The 19,256-nt window shown below is 35.6% G+C and overlaps 1 protein-coding gene across 1 annotated transcript in view; it reads right to left on the reverse strand.

Moving 5' to 3' along the window:
• Positions 1 to 19,256, reverse strand: part of LOC107562980 (calcium/calmodulin-dependent protein kinase type II delta 2 chain-like) — a 38,552-nt gene that overhangs the window by 2,700 nt on the left and 16,596 nt on the right. Inside the window, exons 3-15 of the mRNA XM_016247750.1 lie at positions 18,458 to 18,517; positions 18,305 to 18,359; positions 15,089 to 15,154; positions 14,532 to 14,604; positions 14,034 to 14,136; positions 13,431 to 13,514; positions 12,775 to 12,869; positions 12,443 to 12,565; positions 12,248 to 12,331; positions 11,549 to 11,591; positions 10,011 to 10,048; positions 3,266 to 3,310; positions 3,100 to 3,148 (exon numbers count right to left, since the gene is read on the reverse strand). Of these exons, the coding sequence (XP_016103236.1) occupies positions 3,100 to 3,148; positions 3,266 to 3,310; positions 10,011 to 10,048; positions 11,549 to 11,591; positions 12,248 to 12,331; positions 12,443 to 12,565; positions 12,775 to 12,869; positions 13,431 to 13,514; positions 14,034 to 14,136; positions 14,532 to 14,604; positions 15,089 to 15,154; positions 18,305 to 18,359; positions 18,458 to 18,517 (918 nt within the window). The remainder of the gene's footprint in view (positions 1 to 3,099; positions 3,149 to 3,265; positions 3,311 to 10,010; positions 10,049 to 11,548; positions 11,592 to 12,247; positions 12,332 to 12,442; positions 12,566 to 12,774; positions 12,870 to 13,430; positions 13,515 to 14,033; positions 14,137 to 14,531; positions 14,605 to 15,088; positions 15,155 to 18,304; positions 18,360 to 18,457; positions 18,518 to 19,256) is intronic.

The raw sequence follows: 19,256 nt of genomic DNA on the forward strand, positions 1-19,256 counted from the left end.
AGTCTGTGATTGGACTAGTTTCATAATCCTTTTTTATCTATACACTCTCAGAAAAATAATACACATCTTTTTACTTTATTTATCCCTAAATGATACATATTTGAACTTTAAATATACATATTACTACTTTAAAAGTACATATTAGTACCTAAAGTGTATATATTAGTAGCTAAAGTAATGTACTTTTTTTCTGAGAGTTCATTTCATGAATATGAGAGTGTTTTCAGTAATGTTCATGTTCAGTAATGTACAAAATGTTGACAGAGATGGTAAGTTTGATTCGTGGCAATGAATCAGATCAAACTGCACATTTCAGTGAATCAATTCAAAACTGATTCAACGATTCTTTTGCGTCAGGCATGTTCACTGAAGTTCCTGAATGGCATCATAAATGCAGGTAATGATGCATTTAAATAGAATATACATTTTCTTGTGTTCATTTAGTGAAAAACAGTGTGGAAAACCTGCCTATTTAAGTAAAAAAGAATAAAAATGACAAGCTCCATCCTCCAAGTCATTTCCAAACAAATACATACTGTAAATATTGAGATTTATTGATTTTATATAAGATTTTATAAAAGGTTATATCGCCCAGCCCTAAATGGCTTTCACAGAGGTTGTGTGAATTTTATATAATGACTATGCACAATCTGTATTTGTTCCGTTTACTGTATTATTAACAAGAGGCAATTTTGACACTTGATAAACAAAGGGCACCCAAAAGAACTCCTAGTGCTCTACGATGAGTTTCAGAATGAGCAGTGTTTACTGGTGGAAAATCACAGGCAACACTTTCATTCAAAGTATTAAAGTTTAAATTTACCTTTATTGATAACTTGGCAAGCTAAGGGACAGCAAAGAGATGGCTCATAATTGGTCAAAAAGGCAATTTCTTATGAAAGCACCAAATAAAACGAGCGCAATGTATCTACTTCTACTGATGATGACATAATAACTCCAGCCCACCGGGCAAAAAGACGTTAAATGTACTTTGTACTTTGAATATTTAACAGTTCATTTAATGTGAAATATTAATTATATCATTAAATCACTCATTCTCCAGCATTGAGTTTATGGTGTCTGCAAATTAATAGATGGAAAGAAAAAAAAGGAATGGATACGTCTGCTAGCTGATGTCTTTCGCCCGGAAGGCACTGAATGACAAATGAGATGGAAAAGGGTTTGCGGCTTTCAAATGAGAAAAAGAGGACTTTACTTTTCTTCAGAAAAGCATTCCATCTAATGCTTGGTTTCTCTTAGAATGGACATGCTTTGTAACATGGGGCCTACAAGCTTTTTTCAACATCATTTTCATTATTCAGCATAATGCCGCTGTTAGCATATGAGGAAACACCATTCTCTTCTGTGTTTCATAAGATATCAGAGTGGTTTTTGTTTAAAAGCCATTACAAAAAATGACAACAATAAAGGAATCAGGGCTCTCAATCACACTGTTAAAGTGCGATTAATCAGAGTATTAAAATGTAACATTCATTTCTAAATCCAGTTGTCATATCTCAAATCGAAGCTTTCACAATAATGTAATGTTTCTGATAAAATATTTACACATGCATTTACTGCAATTTATTTGATTAACAAATCCACATACCACGTATGGAATTCAATTAATATTTTTAATCTACTGACCGCCCTAAAAACAAATATTTTTTTCATCATGTGAAACACAGACTCTAGACAAAATGCATTTTGTCTTATGGTCATGTGAACATAAAGTGCAAACAGAGTCTGACGTTGAAAAACTGCGTATTGTCCTTTCAATACTGGTTTAGGTCCATTCCATATTACTGAGCTTAAACAAATCCAAAGTGATTCTATTTGTTTGAAAATACACAAATAAATCTAAATTGTTTTCAGGTTGGATTGGTGGGACGGGGGGAGAGATACTAAATATATGTATATATATATATATATATATATATATATATATATATATATATATATATATATATATATATTACACAATATGTAGAATATGTTGTGTAGTATAAAATAATAAAATTTTATATTTATCTATTTTTATCTATTTTATCTATTTTTTTTTTTGATCCACCCTAAACCTGTTGGTGTTCTAAGAAGAGGTTTGTTAGTAGTGCAACCGGAAGGCCTATAGCACCTACAGAGAGCTAAAAGGTAGTCAGGTGGTTTTCTGGCAAGAATGAAGAGTGCTAAAGGCAAAAGAAGGGTCTTTCTTCCACGTCGAGATAATTTGAGATGTGAGAGGGTGTCTTTTCATGAAGAGCACATTTGAAAGAACATTCTGGTACTTACACATTAAAACCTGATTTCCCATTTACTTGCTTTTAATCCATCAAGCCTTTCTAACACATGCTACACGCATCTATGTCTCCCTCTCCTTCAAAGACTGGAGTTTTTTTTGACAAAACATTTTTTAAAGCTAATCTAAATTGGAATTTGATGTGGGTTTTTTTTTTAAAGCTGTTGTGATTTATGATTTTCTTGGCCTTAAATGCACAGTCCGTGAAGAATAGGCAGACACAAACGTGTGTCTGATAGAAGCAGCTGGATGGATTAAAACATTCGGAGAATTGATGAATAAAGAATATCCTTAAAAGGGCAGATTTGAGTTTTTGAGGGGCCTCTCGTTCATACAAGAGGGGTACGAAGCATTTGAACGACGTTAGGGGAGGACGGGGTGATTTTGTCTCCTGCCCATTACAGACTTACTCTGCACCGAGGATTGGGGCGCCTGCTTGGGCTCGGAGTTTTGCGGGCGGCCCGCGGGTTGCCAGATTGAATTAATGCTGAGGTTTCCAAAGCGCCTGGCTGTACATTGAACCAATGAGAGGAAGAAACAACAGGAGCAGGACAAACGAAAAAGAAGACATTTCAAATAGCACATTCGACAAGAAATACTGAAACAGACACCCTTATGCGGGGAAACGAACGAAGGATGAAAGGGAGGGGAGAATGGCAGCAACGGGCAGTACAAATTCGGTGGGGAAAATAAACAAGAAAGAGTGTACATATGACTGAGGAGAAGCACAGATGGAAGACATATTGAGGAGGGAAAACAGCAACAAACGGCACGTCTACAGGCAGAGAGAAGCCAAGCTTTACCTTTAATGTCCTCGTCCTCGATGGTTGTGTTGGCACTCTCTGTAGACTCCTGGGGAAATATGAAAGAATACTTGTGAATCACTTTTAGACTGGACACCGGACACAGTCTCATTTATGGTGTTTCTATTTTTGATTCACCACTGCTAACAGGAATGCGTCATATTACCTTGTTTCTGTCCACTGGGTTGTGGATCACGGTAGTTTGTGGCTCCTGAAAGAGTGAAAAGGAGTGAAAAAAAAAGGATTTGTATATAAAAAAGAAGCTTGATACAGTATAATGGCATATAATGACTGAGCACCAGACACAACATGCATGGAACTGCAAATGACTTTGTTTTTCAGGTATTAAAGAAAAAATATAAAAACAAACTACTAAATAAATCCAACTGGCAAAACAAGGCTATCAGAACAGAGTCTCATTACTCGCATGTGCCTGATAACGCAGTCTGGACCCCCATCTAAAACACACATACAACCTTCTTCCTCCCATTCATGCTGAAAGTTTTCCATACATATCGCCAGTGCTTTAGCAAACTACACCTCAGAAATAAACCTGAAATCTCTAATGCATGTGGATTTGTCCTCTAATAATTTAGAAGTTGACTCATTAGTCATATCCTGATTCTCGGAAATGGCTGCTTTTCCAGTTCAGCTCATGAGAAGAGATGGAATAAAAAATATCCTAATGGTTTGGAGTATAATTTGGAACTGGAATAGCTTAAATCTACATTTTAGCAGACATTTTCTTGCCTAAGCAATTTAAAAAGAAGTGCAATCAGAAGTGCAAAAAGAATTGTGTTCAAAATATATAAACTATATTATCAATATTTCAGTCTTGATAATAAGAAATGTGAACTTGGACCACAAAACCAGTCATAAGGGTCAATTTTATGAAATTGAGATTTATACATCATCTGCTGATATATAAGCTGAATAAATAAGCTTTCCATTGATGTATGGTTTGTTAGGATAGGACAATATTTGGCCGAGATACAACTATTTCAAAATCTGGAATCTGAGGGTGCAAAAAAATCTAAAAACTGAGAAAATCATCTTTAAAGTTGTCCAAATGAAGTTCTTAGCAATGCATATTACTAATCAAAAATTAAGTTTTGATATAATTACGGTAGGACATTTACACAATATTTTCATGGAACATGATCTTTACTTAATATCCTAATGATTTTTGGCATAAAAGAAAAATCGATAATTTTGACCCATACAATGTTTTTTTGGCTATTGCTACAAATATACCCCAGCGACTTAAGACTGGTTTTGTGGTCTAGGGTCACAAATGTTTCTTGAGCACCAAATCAGCATATTAGAATGATTTCTGAAGGATCGTGTGGGATAATATTACTGTTTTTACTGCATTTTGATCAAATAAATGCAGACTTGATAAGCATAAGAGACTTCATTCAAAACCATAAAAAATACTTAATAGTAGTAGTAGTCAGTATTGTACGCTCAACATACATACAGTACAGTGCAAATTTTTATGTCAGTGAAAACGACTGACATATTACTGTATACGTGTTTAAATCTATTGCTTGCGATATATCTGATTGATGTTTGATTTATGGAAATTATTAAATAAATCACTAGAAATTCTACAGATTTTGGATCAGTTTTCTCTTGTAACATAATATATTCTTTCTTTAAAACAAAGAAGCTGTGGATCACTGCTATGAGGTGATCCCTAGGTCACTCACACACACACACACACTGACAGATGTACTTAATCAGCCTGGTGGTCTTTGAGCAGGACTGAGCGGAATTGATGATGTCTTGTTTAATCGCCACCAGATTAAAGAAGATTACATACACACACTTGTCATCTAAGAAGCATCACCCTCACAGTGTGCATGTGTGTCAAAGAGAGAGAGAGAAACGGTCTATGTGTGTTAGTACGAGTGCGTCATAGTGTCGTCAGTCTGAGAGACATTTGTTCACGTGCATGTCTGCGTCATTATGGAAGGCAAACAATGTCAAGCTACACACAGCAATGAGCTCCAAGCATACAACCCTATCAAAGCAATGCTAACACAAGCCAGGCACTTCAAAACATTCGCTCCAAGTACTTGAATTATGCATCTGTCAGAGAAAGACACTCTTATTTGACAAGCTTTAGATTTAAACTAATGGGATATGCAAATGTGCAAAAATAGTACACTAATGGCAATACACCATGACTGTGCAAGCAAAACCACAAGCATTATATGGATTTTGTGCTTGAAATGGCATAAAACTATATCATTACAAAACATCAAGTAGCAGCAGTCACTTTTGATGTTTCAAAGACAATTTGATTGAATACAACCCTAAATTTCCAGGAACTAAGAGTTCAATGGAAAAACAACACATGTATTACATAAAGGTGACATGAGAGGTGAGTAAAATCATGCAAGGTCTTTGACCTTTGGGTAGACACACGCCAACAGTGCCAGATTGACAAACCCTTGGTTTTCCTTGCATATATTGTCTTTTATTTTTGCTTGATATGAAAATATGGAGTTAACAAGGCCTTAACCTGTTTTATATACCTTAAACTACTGTACATAGTTTAAGGCCTAAAAGTGATGCATTTGATTATTAGCATTAGCATGATAGCCAATCAAGAATGTGAAAGCTGTTCCAAAATTTAGGACACAACATTAGCCAAAATCCTAAGGCAGCATCATATCCTTTTCAGATAAACCAATCTCAGAATTCCAAGAAACGTTGACTAAAATATATGTATGTACTGAAACATGAAATATAGTACAATCTAATCTCTAATCTCAAATTTCACTATTTCACCCAATTTCACCCATCCCAGACTTCTGCCACTCTATCAAGGACTTCATTCCCCATAATCCTCTGCCTGGTCTCATCAGCACTCATTGTTTGCACCTGTGTCTCATTATCATGGTTAACTCACCCTATAAGCCCGGTTCTCACTGTTTGCTAAGTTGTGTATGTGTCTTTACTGCATTTCCGAGGCCTTGTCTCCTGGTTCTCCTGTATCTTGGTTCCTGGTCTTGTAAATCTCCCTGTTCTCTGGATTACTCTATTTGCCTCAGCCCCTTACTCTGTTGTTGTTTTGGATTGCCTATTTGTGTATGACCTTTGCCTGCCTTTGGATTACCCCTTCAATAAACTACTGCATTTGGATCCTCTACCATGTCTCTGAGCAGTTCATGACAGAAGACTTAGCCAACATGGATCCAGCAGTAAGTCAAGGTAATCGATCCCGCGAGGAACACATCCAGGACTTTCTAAATATTGCTAAGTTCTCTGACCTCCTAGACTATGCTCTCATTGATCTCCTTTGTTATGGACTCAATGGACTTTATCAATCTAAACTCATCCGTGATGGTCCACGAGAGTCACTGGCTGAGTTTTCGGACTGTGCGCTAATGCATAGTGGCTCCTCTTTCACTGTTGGGGAAGTAGAGGATGCTTCCCCTTCACAAGATGGCCACCACACCAGAGTCTCCAGGCGTCATGGACATTTTGCCAATCTTCAGCCATCATGGACACCACGCCAGTGTTTCCGGCCATCATGAACATTGCTCTTGAAGCAAGTAAGGCTGATGTCCAGTGTGGACCCACTGCTGATTTCAGTGTAAGCAGCAGGCATCCCAGTGATCTCGGTGCTCTCAAGCCCAGCCCTTCCAATAATGGCGGTTGCCATTTTGTGTGTCTGGGCTATACACACTTCTGAGGCAGCAGCGTCTACTCCAGTCCACGAGTATGGTCTAGAGCAGGGCTGTCCAAACTCAGTCCTGGAGGGCCGGTGTCCTGCAGAGTTTAGCTCCAACCCTAATTAAACACACCTGAACCAGCTAATCAAGCTCTTACTAGGCATAGAAACTTCCAGTTAGGTGTGTTGAGGCAAGTTGGAGCTAAACTCTGCAGGACACCGGCACTCCAGGACCGAGTTTGGACAGCCCTGGTCTAGAGCCTGCTCCAGTTCATGAGTCAGCTCCTGAGCCCGCTCCAGTCCATGAATCCGCTCCAGAGCCTGCTCTGGTCCGTGAATCTGTGCCAGAGTCCACTCAAGCCCCAGAGCTCAGTCAGTGCCAGCCTGTGATTTCCCTGTCTGTCCTGTTTCAACGACAGCGGTTGCCCTTTGAGCTCCCTGCCTCTCCTGTCACGGCCAAGAAGGATGTCCCTGAACTCTCTGCCTGTCCAGTCATAGCCAAGGAGGCTGCCTTTGAGCTCATAGTCTGCCCTGTCATGGTCAAAGAGGCCATCCCTGAATCCCTTGTCTGCCCTGTCATAGCCAATGATGCCATCTCTGAACTGTCTGCCTGTCCTGTTATTGTTAACCCCTCTGTGCTCTCTATTGCAGTCCCGCCTGATCCGCCTTGGTGGTCATCTGCTCCGCCCTGGTACCCTGGTCTACCTCTGTCTCCAGGCCCTCTTCCACCACATGGGCCTGGCCCACCATCCCTCCCCCTGGTCCGCTACGCCTCCCTCCTGGACTTGAACTTCTGTTGTTTTGGAGTGTCGGGAAGCCATTCCTTTTGAGGAGGGGTTATGTCACGATCACCAGCTGGAGTGCCCTGGTTGTCCACTAGAAGGCACTCCATCCCAGACTTCTGCTACTCTATCAAGGACTTAATTCCCCATAATCCTCTGCCTGGTCTCATCAGCAATCATTGTTTGCACCTGTGTCTCATTAGCACGGTTAGCTCACCCTATATAAGCCCGGAGTCTTTACTGCTTTTTTTAAGACTTGTATACTGGTTATCCCATATTTTGGTTCCTGGTCTTGTTATTCTGCCTGTTTTTGGATTACTCTGTTTGCCTCAGCCCCTTACTCTGTCGTTGTTTTGGATTGCCTATTTATGTATGACCTTTGCCTGCCTTTGGATTATGTTTGTGGATTACCCCTTCAATAAACTACTGCATTTGGATCCTCTACCTTCATGTCTCGGGGCAATTCATGACACCCAACATCTGGGTAGGCCTACATGTTTTCTTCTTGTTATTGTATTGTTAGCTTAGCAACATGCTAACATAAAAATCTGTTGGAATCCAATGTGAATTGTGTTTGCTTTATGCAATAACTGCCATTTTGTTTTGGTGTTTGATCGTGTATGAGATTGTTTGACTGTTAGGATGTTGCCTTAGAAACTAGCTGCCTGTGTAGCTAATAGACAGCAAGGAAGCTCACTAGGTTTTGGAACAGAACTTTTGTGTTATGGTGAAAAGTAAGCAAATCTGGCTTGTTGGTCAAAGGGCGAGGGTCTTCAGGGGAGAGGTTGTGCAGGTGCAGGGGTGTTGTCATGGGTACCAGTGCTGGGGCGGGGCCTGTGTCTTTGGGGCTGCTGGCTAGGTTGGTTTTGTTGTTAACCTGTAAGTGGGACGAGGAGCAGATCACACATCACACATTACCAAATATCACACTGATGGGGTGTGATGCATCACACTAAGGTTACAAAATTACACGACTAGGGGAAAAAAGGAATTTTGTGACAGGGCATCCACAAATAGAAAAATACACAGATATACTGACAAACACAGATACACGTGAGGGAGCTGATGATCTGAAGATACAGCAACTCACACACAATGGTGACAATTTTCTTAAATTACTTTCTTTCTTTATAAAATTAACTTTTTACACTCTACATATTGCAGTCAGAACTTTCTTAATGCATGTTCCCAGTCTAATGGTAAATTATTCATTAGTACACGTTTTCCAAAACAACAACAACAAAAATAATAATTTGCCTTCATAATCTTTAATCAAAGTGCTATAACTTGAATTACTTTCTGTTGATATCACTTAGGCTATTGGATTGGAGTGGGCTACTGGATAATGTTCGCCAAATAGCAGTTTAGGCATTTAGTAAACTCAGTCAGGCTTTATTCTTGTCTGAAACATTTGCTTTTCACGATCCAATTAATTTCTGACCATTATGTATTTTCATGTGGAATATCCTGTTTCAAATTTCACATTATGAATGTAAAATGGCTTGTGATTGGCAATTTACATTATTACTTATTAATAATTATAATTTTATTCATTTATATCAAGAACGGATTATTTTACATTATGCCCAATTATTTTACATTTTTCTTATGTAAAATCTGATAAACACATAGACTTGAGTGACAGGATTGTGAGACAAACCAACATCAGATTTTGTTACTCATGTCAGAAAACTCTTGTGAACTGTTTTAGATTAAATGATCAGAAAATAAAATTCTAGATGAGAAAATAAAATTAGACTAGAAACTCGGGAACTGAAAAACTTTGAGTGGAAAGAAGATGGGGCAAATTCACTAAACAATATTTCAACAAAACCTGCATATTTTATGGTGTCTGGCATAGTGCTTCACTATGTGTATTTGAATTAAGTAATAGTCATTAATTTTAAGAAAAAGTCTTTTCTATGTAGATTATAGGATTATTATTGATTGCATTTCTTTCCTTTCTTTTGTGAATTCCTAAAGATTACTTTTAGTGAATTTCCCCATAAGTAAAAGAAAAATATTGGAATGCTGAAACACATTCATATTCAGTAAGCAAGACAACATTAAAATGAAAATGATGGGTAATTCCATTTAATTTCCAACAAATTCAGGGAATTAACTAAACTAAACTTTTCATTAAATGACTGAAAGATCAAATATTAATTTTATTACCAAAATGTTATCTATTTCCTAAATAAAACCTGAAAATTGGAATTGAAATGGAATTTATCAAAATGCCACCCAGCAGTCTAATATATTAACTATAAACTGATCCAATTAAAGACCTCAGAATTTCTGGAAAAAAACATCCAACAAAAAACACAAATATAAAAAATGCACAATGTTCTGCTGCAAGATTATTTTTAGGCATTGCCAAGTACTCATGTTGTTTATACATTTTAGTTTTGCCAAAAAATGAATAGGAAACTGATTTAACCCACCTTCACACCATCTGTCTTCTTGTTCAACAAGCTTTTGGCTGCTGTTGGGTGAAAAATAAAAGGGAATGGTGAATATTTGTGTATTATAACATTACAAATCCATCAAGGCACATGCAGCAGGCATTCTGAGATTATTGTTCTCCTTATTGTGTCACAAGACCTCGGGCAGGAGAAACAATTCACAGTCATACAAATCATTCATTTTTAGGATAGGAACTCTTAGTAAACAAATGCAAGGCTAAGGGATCAAAAAGATTAAACCCAGACACAATTAAAACCAAAATAAGCAACTCTGTTTTTAGGGGATGTGTGTTAGTGTTAAATTATATACTGTACAATTTGTTGTGCTGTACAATCTCCTTGTTGGTAAACATATCAAGAAAAAAATTACTTTTTTTACCCCATTAAAATATACATAATTACTTTTCTTTTATAAAGGAAAATTGATAATTGAACTGTTGAAAATGTGCTATGTGCATAGATATTGTAAATCGATCAATGATATTATAGTATATTATATTATATTAATTCACAAAACAGCATGCAACATATTTTACAGTCTTCAAACTTCTTGAACCAAAAGTAAAAATGAAGCGCACACACTTGCCCTCAAAGATAGAGTTGCTTTAAAATACAGTTTATCACAAAATAAGTGCAAATGACCATACAGCTATTATGCTAAATCAAAGATTTTCTATCATTCTATTATAACATGTTTAGAACTATATTTTGGTAACAGCCATCATATGTAAATGTGAAACCTCTGAATTATACCTTATATATAAATGTAACATTACAGGATGTACATGAACATATGCAGATGGAAATATAACCAGAAAATGAGCAAGCATTCAAAATATTTCTTATACGAGCAAGACAGAAAACTCTCCCAGTAACTTAGAATTATTATTGTGATTACATTCATAAAGAACTTGTTTTTATTATATTATTGAATATGCATATTTGCAGTTGAAACTTCAAGTTTTGTTTGTTTAAAACACTGAATGTAAGTTAAAATGTAAGTTCATATAAGTTCAACTAAGTGTCAGTTGACATTATGAATGTAATCTGTTTGATTCCATGCAAACAAGGGTAATTAGTATCTCAGAGTAACAGGGGAAGTGTGTCAAACAAGCAAACCAGCTCACTGGTTAGAGTAAAAACACATCCCCTTCTTATGTCCAATCAGACTCTTACCTCACGTGACACACCGGACCCCCCCCCAAAAAAGAGATAAAGCAATATAAATAATATATATAAACAGAAAATAAATGTTAAATAAAATGTCTGAAATGGCGTGTGTTACCACCTTACTTTAAAACAGCCTTTGTCAAAAAATAAATATAATAATAAAAATAAACACCAAATTAACTGCAAAATAACTAATTACAAGGTTTATGAAAAAATTGCATTATGAATCAAGTTCACATATAAGAAGATAAAAAGAAGAGAGTTTAATACAGCTGTAGGATAAGCACACACACACATACACACACACACACACATTCACACATACAGGTCAGCAGAGCCAGACATACCTGAGAAGTTTCTTGTGACCAGGAGAGTGGTCAAAATTGCACCCTAGTTGCAAAAAAAGTTTTGAAAATAAAAGAAAAGGAATAAAACAACAGGCAAGAGAGAAATGAAAGAAAGAATAGTACAGAAGCAACAGCAGGAGCAATGTATACCCTCATTTTTATGATGTATTTGGAGGATGTCTAATTTGCTAGAATATCTTGTTTGTTTGGGCATTGCAAATAATCACTGCATTACATAATCAATTCTTGGAGCTTTTGGAAATAATGAATAAAGAAAAAAATTATTTTCTTTTCTAATTTACACATAATACCACCAGTTACTTTTTTTAAATAAAGAATGTGTGTTACTTTTCTGGCAAATACAACTGAAAACTTTCACTTTTCCACAACAGTGTCACTTTGTCCCAGGGAGCCAAGGCTGGGCTGGTTACCCTGCTGGTAGATAGCCTGTAACTACATCATTATCCAAAAATAACTAACTTGCGTTCTGTAATAATTGACAAATGTAATATAATTAATTAGTATAGGTAGTAATGCTATAATATAAAGCAGTACATTTAAAAAGAAACTTTCTGGATCTAGATCTTGCAGTGAGGAGGTAAATACATAGTTTGTGAGACTCTGTGAAGTGTAAAGAAAGCTGAAGATTGGTCAAACCACATGTAGAAGTTGTCTGAGTAAAGTCAGACCAAAACTAACCTTGAGTTTCCTTCTGGCATTGAATTTCTTCAAGCACTCCACAGTTTCCTGTCTGTGCATCATAGAGGCTACAGTGGAGCGTTGCTACACAAAGACAAAGAAAGCCAGAATGATTCCAAGCCATTAGAGAGGATTAGGAAATTCATTTGTTGTATATAAAGATGCATGCATTTTAGTGTGTGTTGAAACACATACGCAGATCCAAGGGTGTTTGAGGGCTTCAGCAGCTGTGATGCGTTTAGAAGGATTGATAGTCAACATCTTATTAATCAGATCTTTAGCATCAGGGGTCACTGTGTCCCACTCAGGAGAAGGAAACTACATACAGACATGAAACATAACAGAATAATCCATCATTTAATCATTTTTGTATGAATTTGCAAGCCTTAGAAGACAAGAAACTGAAGATGGCATAAATTTATCATCAGAGTTATTAGCAAAATCATCAGATGTTGCATTTGTAGCTCTATAGTGTGTTCTCTTTTTGTGAAAATTTTGCAGGCAAATCATTGGAAATTCAGACTCACGTCATATGCACCAGCCTTAATCTGCTGATAGAGGCGATGCTGGTCTTCATCCCAAAATGGTGGATATCCAACCAGCAGAATGTAGAGAATCACTCCTATGAAACATATCTTCTATTATGGCCACACTGAAAGAGGAATATTCTTCAAACAAATACTTCAATATCAACTAACTTGGACATAAATTCAGCATTTTTTTTGGGACATGGTACATTTGGTACTACTACGTTTTTTGGACATGTGCCATAACAAGGTATTCCTTGAAGAGTGGTCTTTTAAATACTATGGTGCATGAATATGGTAATCATTCCGTACTTTTCAGAATGTATAACTCAAAGTTCCATTGTATTACCATCTGGTCATCTTTTTGTAAGTTGGAAGAACTTCCTGATGGTGAATTTGAATAATTGTGCAATCATTTTTACATCAAGGCTTAATTGAAACATTCGTTCAACTGCTTGCATTGGACTAACTAGTGTTAAGCCTAAAAACAGAAAGACAATTTACCAGGCACACTCCATTTAGCTGATTCGATTCAATGCTGCTTAAAAACTTAAGACTGCGATAATTTAATAATCGGTTAATCTACTTCAACAGTGACATCCATCACACCGACTCACTTACGAGGCTGATATTTTTGTGACTCATTCATCCCTTACCGCAGGCCCACATGTCCACAGGTTTGCCATAAGGATCTTTCCTCAAGACCTCTGGGGACAGGTACCCTGGAGTACCAGCAAAACCTGAACACAGAGAGAAGTAAGGGAGCAGTTTCTACAGTATTTAATTGTTATAGTTTAGAACATTAAAAAGTGTATTTTGCCCAGTCGGCATGCAAAAGCTTAGTCATGCAAAATTGCTTACAGCAAAATACTAATAAAGCAGTGTTCCCTATCAAATTCAAAAGTAACACACAATTCAAAAGTAATTCAAACTAATTTTGAGTTTGAGAGTCGTTTTTGATGAATTCATTAATAGATCCAGCTCTACAGAGTGATTCATTAGTGAACTGACTACACTGATCATGTTATATTGCTTGTTTTGCATGCAACCATTATCTTATATACAGTATATCGATTCTTTTAATATTATAATAAAAAATATAAAAACAATATTATAAAATCAAACTGCAATCTTGTAAAATTTAATTTATTTTACAGCAGCATTGTGTCACTATTAAATAGGGGTACTGGAAACACTGCTTCAAAATATATGTGCATAGAATTTATATATATATATATATACAATTTTGTAGTGCTTACCAAACCATGCCTGCTGATCCCCCTGGACCTCTATGGCCAAACCAAAGTCAGCAAGCTTAACTGCCGCCCCCTTCATCTTACTGGCCAACAGCAAATTCTCAGGCTTTAAGAATAGCATACAGACACACAAGCATATCACTAAATGGTCCTAATTGTCCCTTAGGTAATGGCTTTTCTAAAAGCAGCTATTTATTGAATTAAAGACTTTTTTAACAGCAGCCATGACTCATTCCTCCTCAGCAGGTCGAACGATATTTTGGACAAAGAACAAAAAAAGCTAAATCTGTCAAAGTCCGAATTGTATCGCACAAATGTGAATTGATTATCACTAGCTAAAAGGCTTTGAAAGGATAAAATATTAGATTCACAAGACACAGCAAGGCTATTTTCTGTTAGACAATGCGAGATCCGGCTACGTCAGACTGTGCTATATTTGGCACTGGACTGTGCCACTGTCTGGAGAAGCTTAAGTGTGTGTGAAAGTGTGTGTGTCCTGACCTTCAGATCCCTGTGGACGATCCCATTAACATGGCAGTGATGAACGCTCTCCAAAATCTGCTGAATGCAGTGACTAAAAGAGAGAGAGAGTGACAGAGAAAGGTAAGACAGACGGTAAGCGTGACAAAGACAGGCGGAAGGAACACAAGTATAAAACAATCAAGCGACATAATCAGTAAAAAGAGACAACTTAGAGGAAAATAGGGACTTAAAATGCAGTTGAGAATTGTACATAGAATTATACATTCATGAATGTATGCAGTCATTAATCATCTACAAATAACATGCTGCGCATTTTCTTGTCCAGTCCTGATTAGACACACATGCACATTTTCCTTTACACATGCAAAATTACACTCGAGGAGGCGAGGCTGTAAAGAGAAGCAGTGTATAAATTATCATCGGTATAAATAACTCGCACACAGAGAAACAGGCTCACAAAAGAGTCATGTGACCTAAAAGAACTGTCTGTAAGCATATTTTATGTAGAACAAACTCGACGTTACTGAATGTTGTAATACGCTACTGTTATAATAGGTCTGTCTGAATGCTCTTACCTGGCATCAGCCTCACTGTAGTACTCTCTTGCTACAATGTCTTCAAACAGCTCACCTCCAGTAACCCTGAGGTCAAAGGGCAATATTGAAAGTGAATGAATTTCAAAGCCATTCAAAAAAGCTTTTATATATTTTATTTTTCTGAGGTTTTCATGCAATGCTATGTGCTTCCATAAAAGCAATGTCCTTTCAAAATATGTTTAAAAGCCAGATTCACCAATCAGAGAAGTCACTGTTACTACAGAAGAGAAGTCGCTGTACTTTAAACAAAAGATGCCTGACAAGATTATTAAAACAATGCTTTAAAATGTATTTTTAAGTAAAACTTAACAGTGACTAAAGGTAGGCGGTATATACTAAAACGAAGATATTTTGATTAAATTTGAAGTGCTCTTTTTAAAGGTAGACTTAAATGTGTTAAGAAACGTATGATACTAGCACATTTAAATAGCCTATTATTTAATTAATATTATATGATCTGCAAGCACAATCTTTTAAAACATATACCTTTAAGATGTAAAGTACATTACAAGTGCACAAATTAAATGCATCTCTTTTTCACAAGGAATTGCCTGGTCTTTGTACTCTACAAAATGCATTTATATTAGACGGACCTACCTGCAAAATACAGTTTTTAGTTTGATTTGAGCTAGAGAAGCAATATTGCATGCCATATTTATCAACATTTGTATTTAAAAATGAAAGCTAAACAGTTTTGGCTGAATGGACACATTTACTGATTCAGACTAGCCAGACTGATTCAGTTACGTCTTTCACAATGCTTAATTTGATGTGTAGTTCATACTTGTTTTCCTCAAAAATGTGTAAATGTTGTGTTATATTTTGTGTAATATTTGCTGTTTGGTTAATAGCTTCTGAAAGCAAGTCCAATGTTAAAGTGAGCTGTATTGTTGAGTTCTATTCAAAACCAAAACTAAAAATCAACACTCTATGTTTATTCATACAAAATCTGACAGTATTCAAAAATAGCAGTGCAAGCAGTTGTCATACTGTGTGAGTCTGGGTCACAAACAGTTGAATATTACTGAATATGACAGCTTGTGTCTCTCTTCTTGTTTTTCACCGCTTGCATGTCCTTGTGTTCTCCTCTCTGATTGTCTGCCTTTCTCCCATCAGCCGCATCAGCTACTAGCAGAACTACATCATAAGCCATTTATGACAGAAGACATTTCTTGATGTCATGCAGACAGGAGTCAGTACAATCCACTGGCCTGCTCTCTTTCAAAGACTATATTCACACAGTCAGTGTTTCGGATTTTAACTGTATTCACAAACAGGCTTGACTTTTGAATTGTCCTGTTCATTCAATAATATATTAATTATACTACTGGTCAAAAGTTTGTAATATTTATGATTTTTTTATGTTTTTGAAAAAAGTCTCTTATGCTCACCAAGGCTGCATTTATTTGATAAAAAATTCAGTAAAACAGTATGTGAAATATTATTAACATTTATATGAACTATTATATATATATATATAATATTTTTTTATGTAGTTATTCCTGTGATGGTAATGCTGAATTTTTAGCCTTACTACAGTCTTTAATGTCACATGATCCTTCAGAAATCATTCTAATATGCTTATTTGGCACTCAAGAGACATGTCCTATTATTATCAATGTTGAAACAGTTTTTGCTCCTTAATATTTTTGATACACTATCATTGAAAAGTTTGGGATACATACTTTTTATATGCTTTTATTCAGCATAGGACACATTCAATTGAAAAAAAAGTGACAGCAAGGACATTTATAAAGTTTCAAAAGATTTCTATTTTGAAATATTTCTTTTTCAAACACTTCTATTTGTGTTGTTCATTGAACTTTCAATTCATCAAAGAATCCTGAAAAAAAAAATGTATCACTTTTTCCGCAAAAATATTAAGCAGCGAATACTGTTTTCAGCATTGATAATAACAAGAATCATTATTAATAATTGATCCCCAATAATAATTGATCATAATTGAGCACCAAATCCTAAAAGTTAAAATAACATTTTTAGTTATTTAATTTAAATTTTAAAATCGATTAAAATAGAAAACAGTTCTTTTAAATTGTAAAAATGCTCTATACTATTGGTGTTTTTAACATATTTCACCATACTGCCTAACTGGGAAAAAAAGAAACAGTCTGCAATATGTAAACACTTCAATATGTTACGTTGTTGTCACATGACCTAATTATGCTGAATTCTAAACTCATGCTAAATTTATCTGACAAGGTTTTTGTTTTTTTTTGTAAAAATTTCTGATTACATAATGAGTTAAAGGGATAGTTCACCTAAAAATGAAATTTCTGTCATCTATCTTCTGTATACGATACATGAATATTTAATCAACCTTTCATTTCCAACTTTTCATTTTGCAGTATTTTAATAACTGGGAAAAAAAGAAACAGTCTGCAATATGTAAACACTTCAATATGTTACGTTGTTGTCACATGACCTCATTATGCTGAATTCTAAACTCATGCTAAATTTATCTGACAAGGTTTTTGTTTTGTTTTTTGTAAAAATTTCTGATTACATAATAATGAGTTAAAGGGATAGTTCACCTAAAAATGAAAAATGAAAAATATATCTTCTGTATACAATCCATGAATATTTAATCAACCTTTCATTTCCATCTTTTCATTTTGCAGTATTTTATGCATGCTGCGCACATTTTGCTGCACAAATTTTTAGTTACTTAATTTAAATTTTAAAATCGATTAAAATAGAAAACAGTTCTTTTAAATTTTAATAATGCTCTATACTATTGGTGTTTTTACCATATATTTTTTTTTTAATTAGCATAAAATACTTAGCAAAAACATTAAAAAATATACAACTATTCTAGAACTTTTGACAGGCAAGGTATATCATATGTTATAAGAAAACTGTTTGTGAACGTAACTATTTAATGCTTTAAAACAGGACTTACAACTGTATGCAGCGGCATTGTGAATGTCAAAAAAAAAATGATATTTTATAAGTCAGTTCTATATGCAATGCTGAAAGCGAGCTCACTGGCTCAGAGGTTTGCCGAAGGCTGCCCTCTGGGCACTGTCCTGCTATCACATAAATATCAGTAGCACTTTGTAAATGGGGCAGTCTAATACTAACCACAAAAAACTCTGAGGAAGCAAAGAGGGAAAAGAAAGCCTAATAAGAAGTGTGGAGAAAAAGAGGAGATAAAGTTAATATATATATACTTACAGATCAAAAACTAGGTAATGGAAACCCTCCTCCGATATACTGTCGTGGAGTCGAACTACAAAGAGAAGTTTTCTCTGTCATTTCCTCATCTTTAGTTACCATTAGGCAATACACATTTCTGGTAAATTGTCTTTGGAAATCTGAGTCCATTACCAATATTCGTGTGTTTCAAGAGGCGGCAAATCCTTGCCTCTCTCTCCAGCTTCTGGTGATCTGAAACAGATTCCAAAAAAAACAATTTTGTTGAGACTGAATATACTGGACATGTTTTAACCAATAACGTACTGCAGGCAGATCTGTTCATAATGCAGTGCATTTTCATGTCCAGTGTTTCTGTTAGAGCAGATCTTTTAAACACCACCAGAGGACAGTGTTTTGATGCCTGTGAGTGTGTATGCGGGGCAGATGGCACCCTGACCTGCAGAAAACTATAAATAACCACATGCTGCTCCTCTCTCTCTTCTGTACTAATCCGATATAAAAAACATACTAAACTTAACTCGCAACCAGAAAAAAACACAATTCTCTAAAGAATCATGTGACACGATTCAGGATTCAAAATACTTTGAAGCATCTGATGTCAGTCACAATCATTCAATAAGCCGGGGGAAAGGGGGAAAAACAAATTAAGAAAGCAAATTTTGTTTAAGAAAAACACTGTACTGCATAGTGTGCAGTACTGCCTAATGGGAAAAAAAGAAACAGTCTGCAATATGTAAACAATTCAATATGTTACGTTCACGACCTCATTATGCTGAATTCTAAATTCATGCTAAATTTATCTGACAATGTTTTTTTTTTTTTTTGTAAAAATGTCTGATTACATAATAATGAGTTAAAGGGATAGTTCACCTAAAAATGAAATTTCTGTCATCTACTCACCCTCATGTCATTTCTTTCTTCTGTATACAATACACGAATATTTAATCAACCTTTCATTTCCAACTTTTCA

The sequence above is a fragment of the Sinocyclocheilus grahami genome, unplaced genomic scaffold (genome assembly GCF_001515645.1).
Source record: "Sinocyclocheilus grahami isolate Dianchi unplaced genomic scaffold, SAMN03320097.WGS_v1.1 scaffold852.1, whole genome shotgun sequence".
NCBI classification, from domain to species: domain Eukaryota; kingdom Metazoa; phylum Chordata; class Actinopteri; order Cypriniformes; family Cyprinidae; genus Sinocyclocheilus; species Sinocyclocheilus grahami.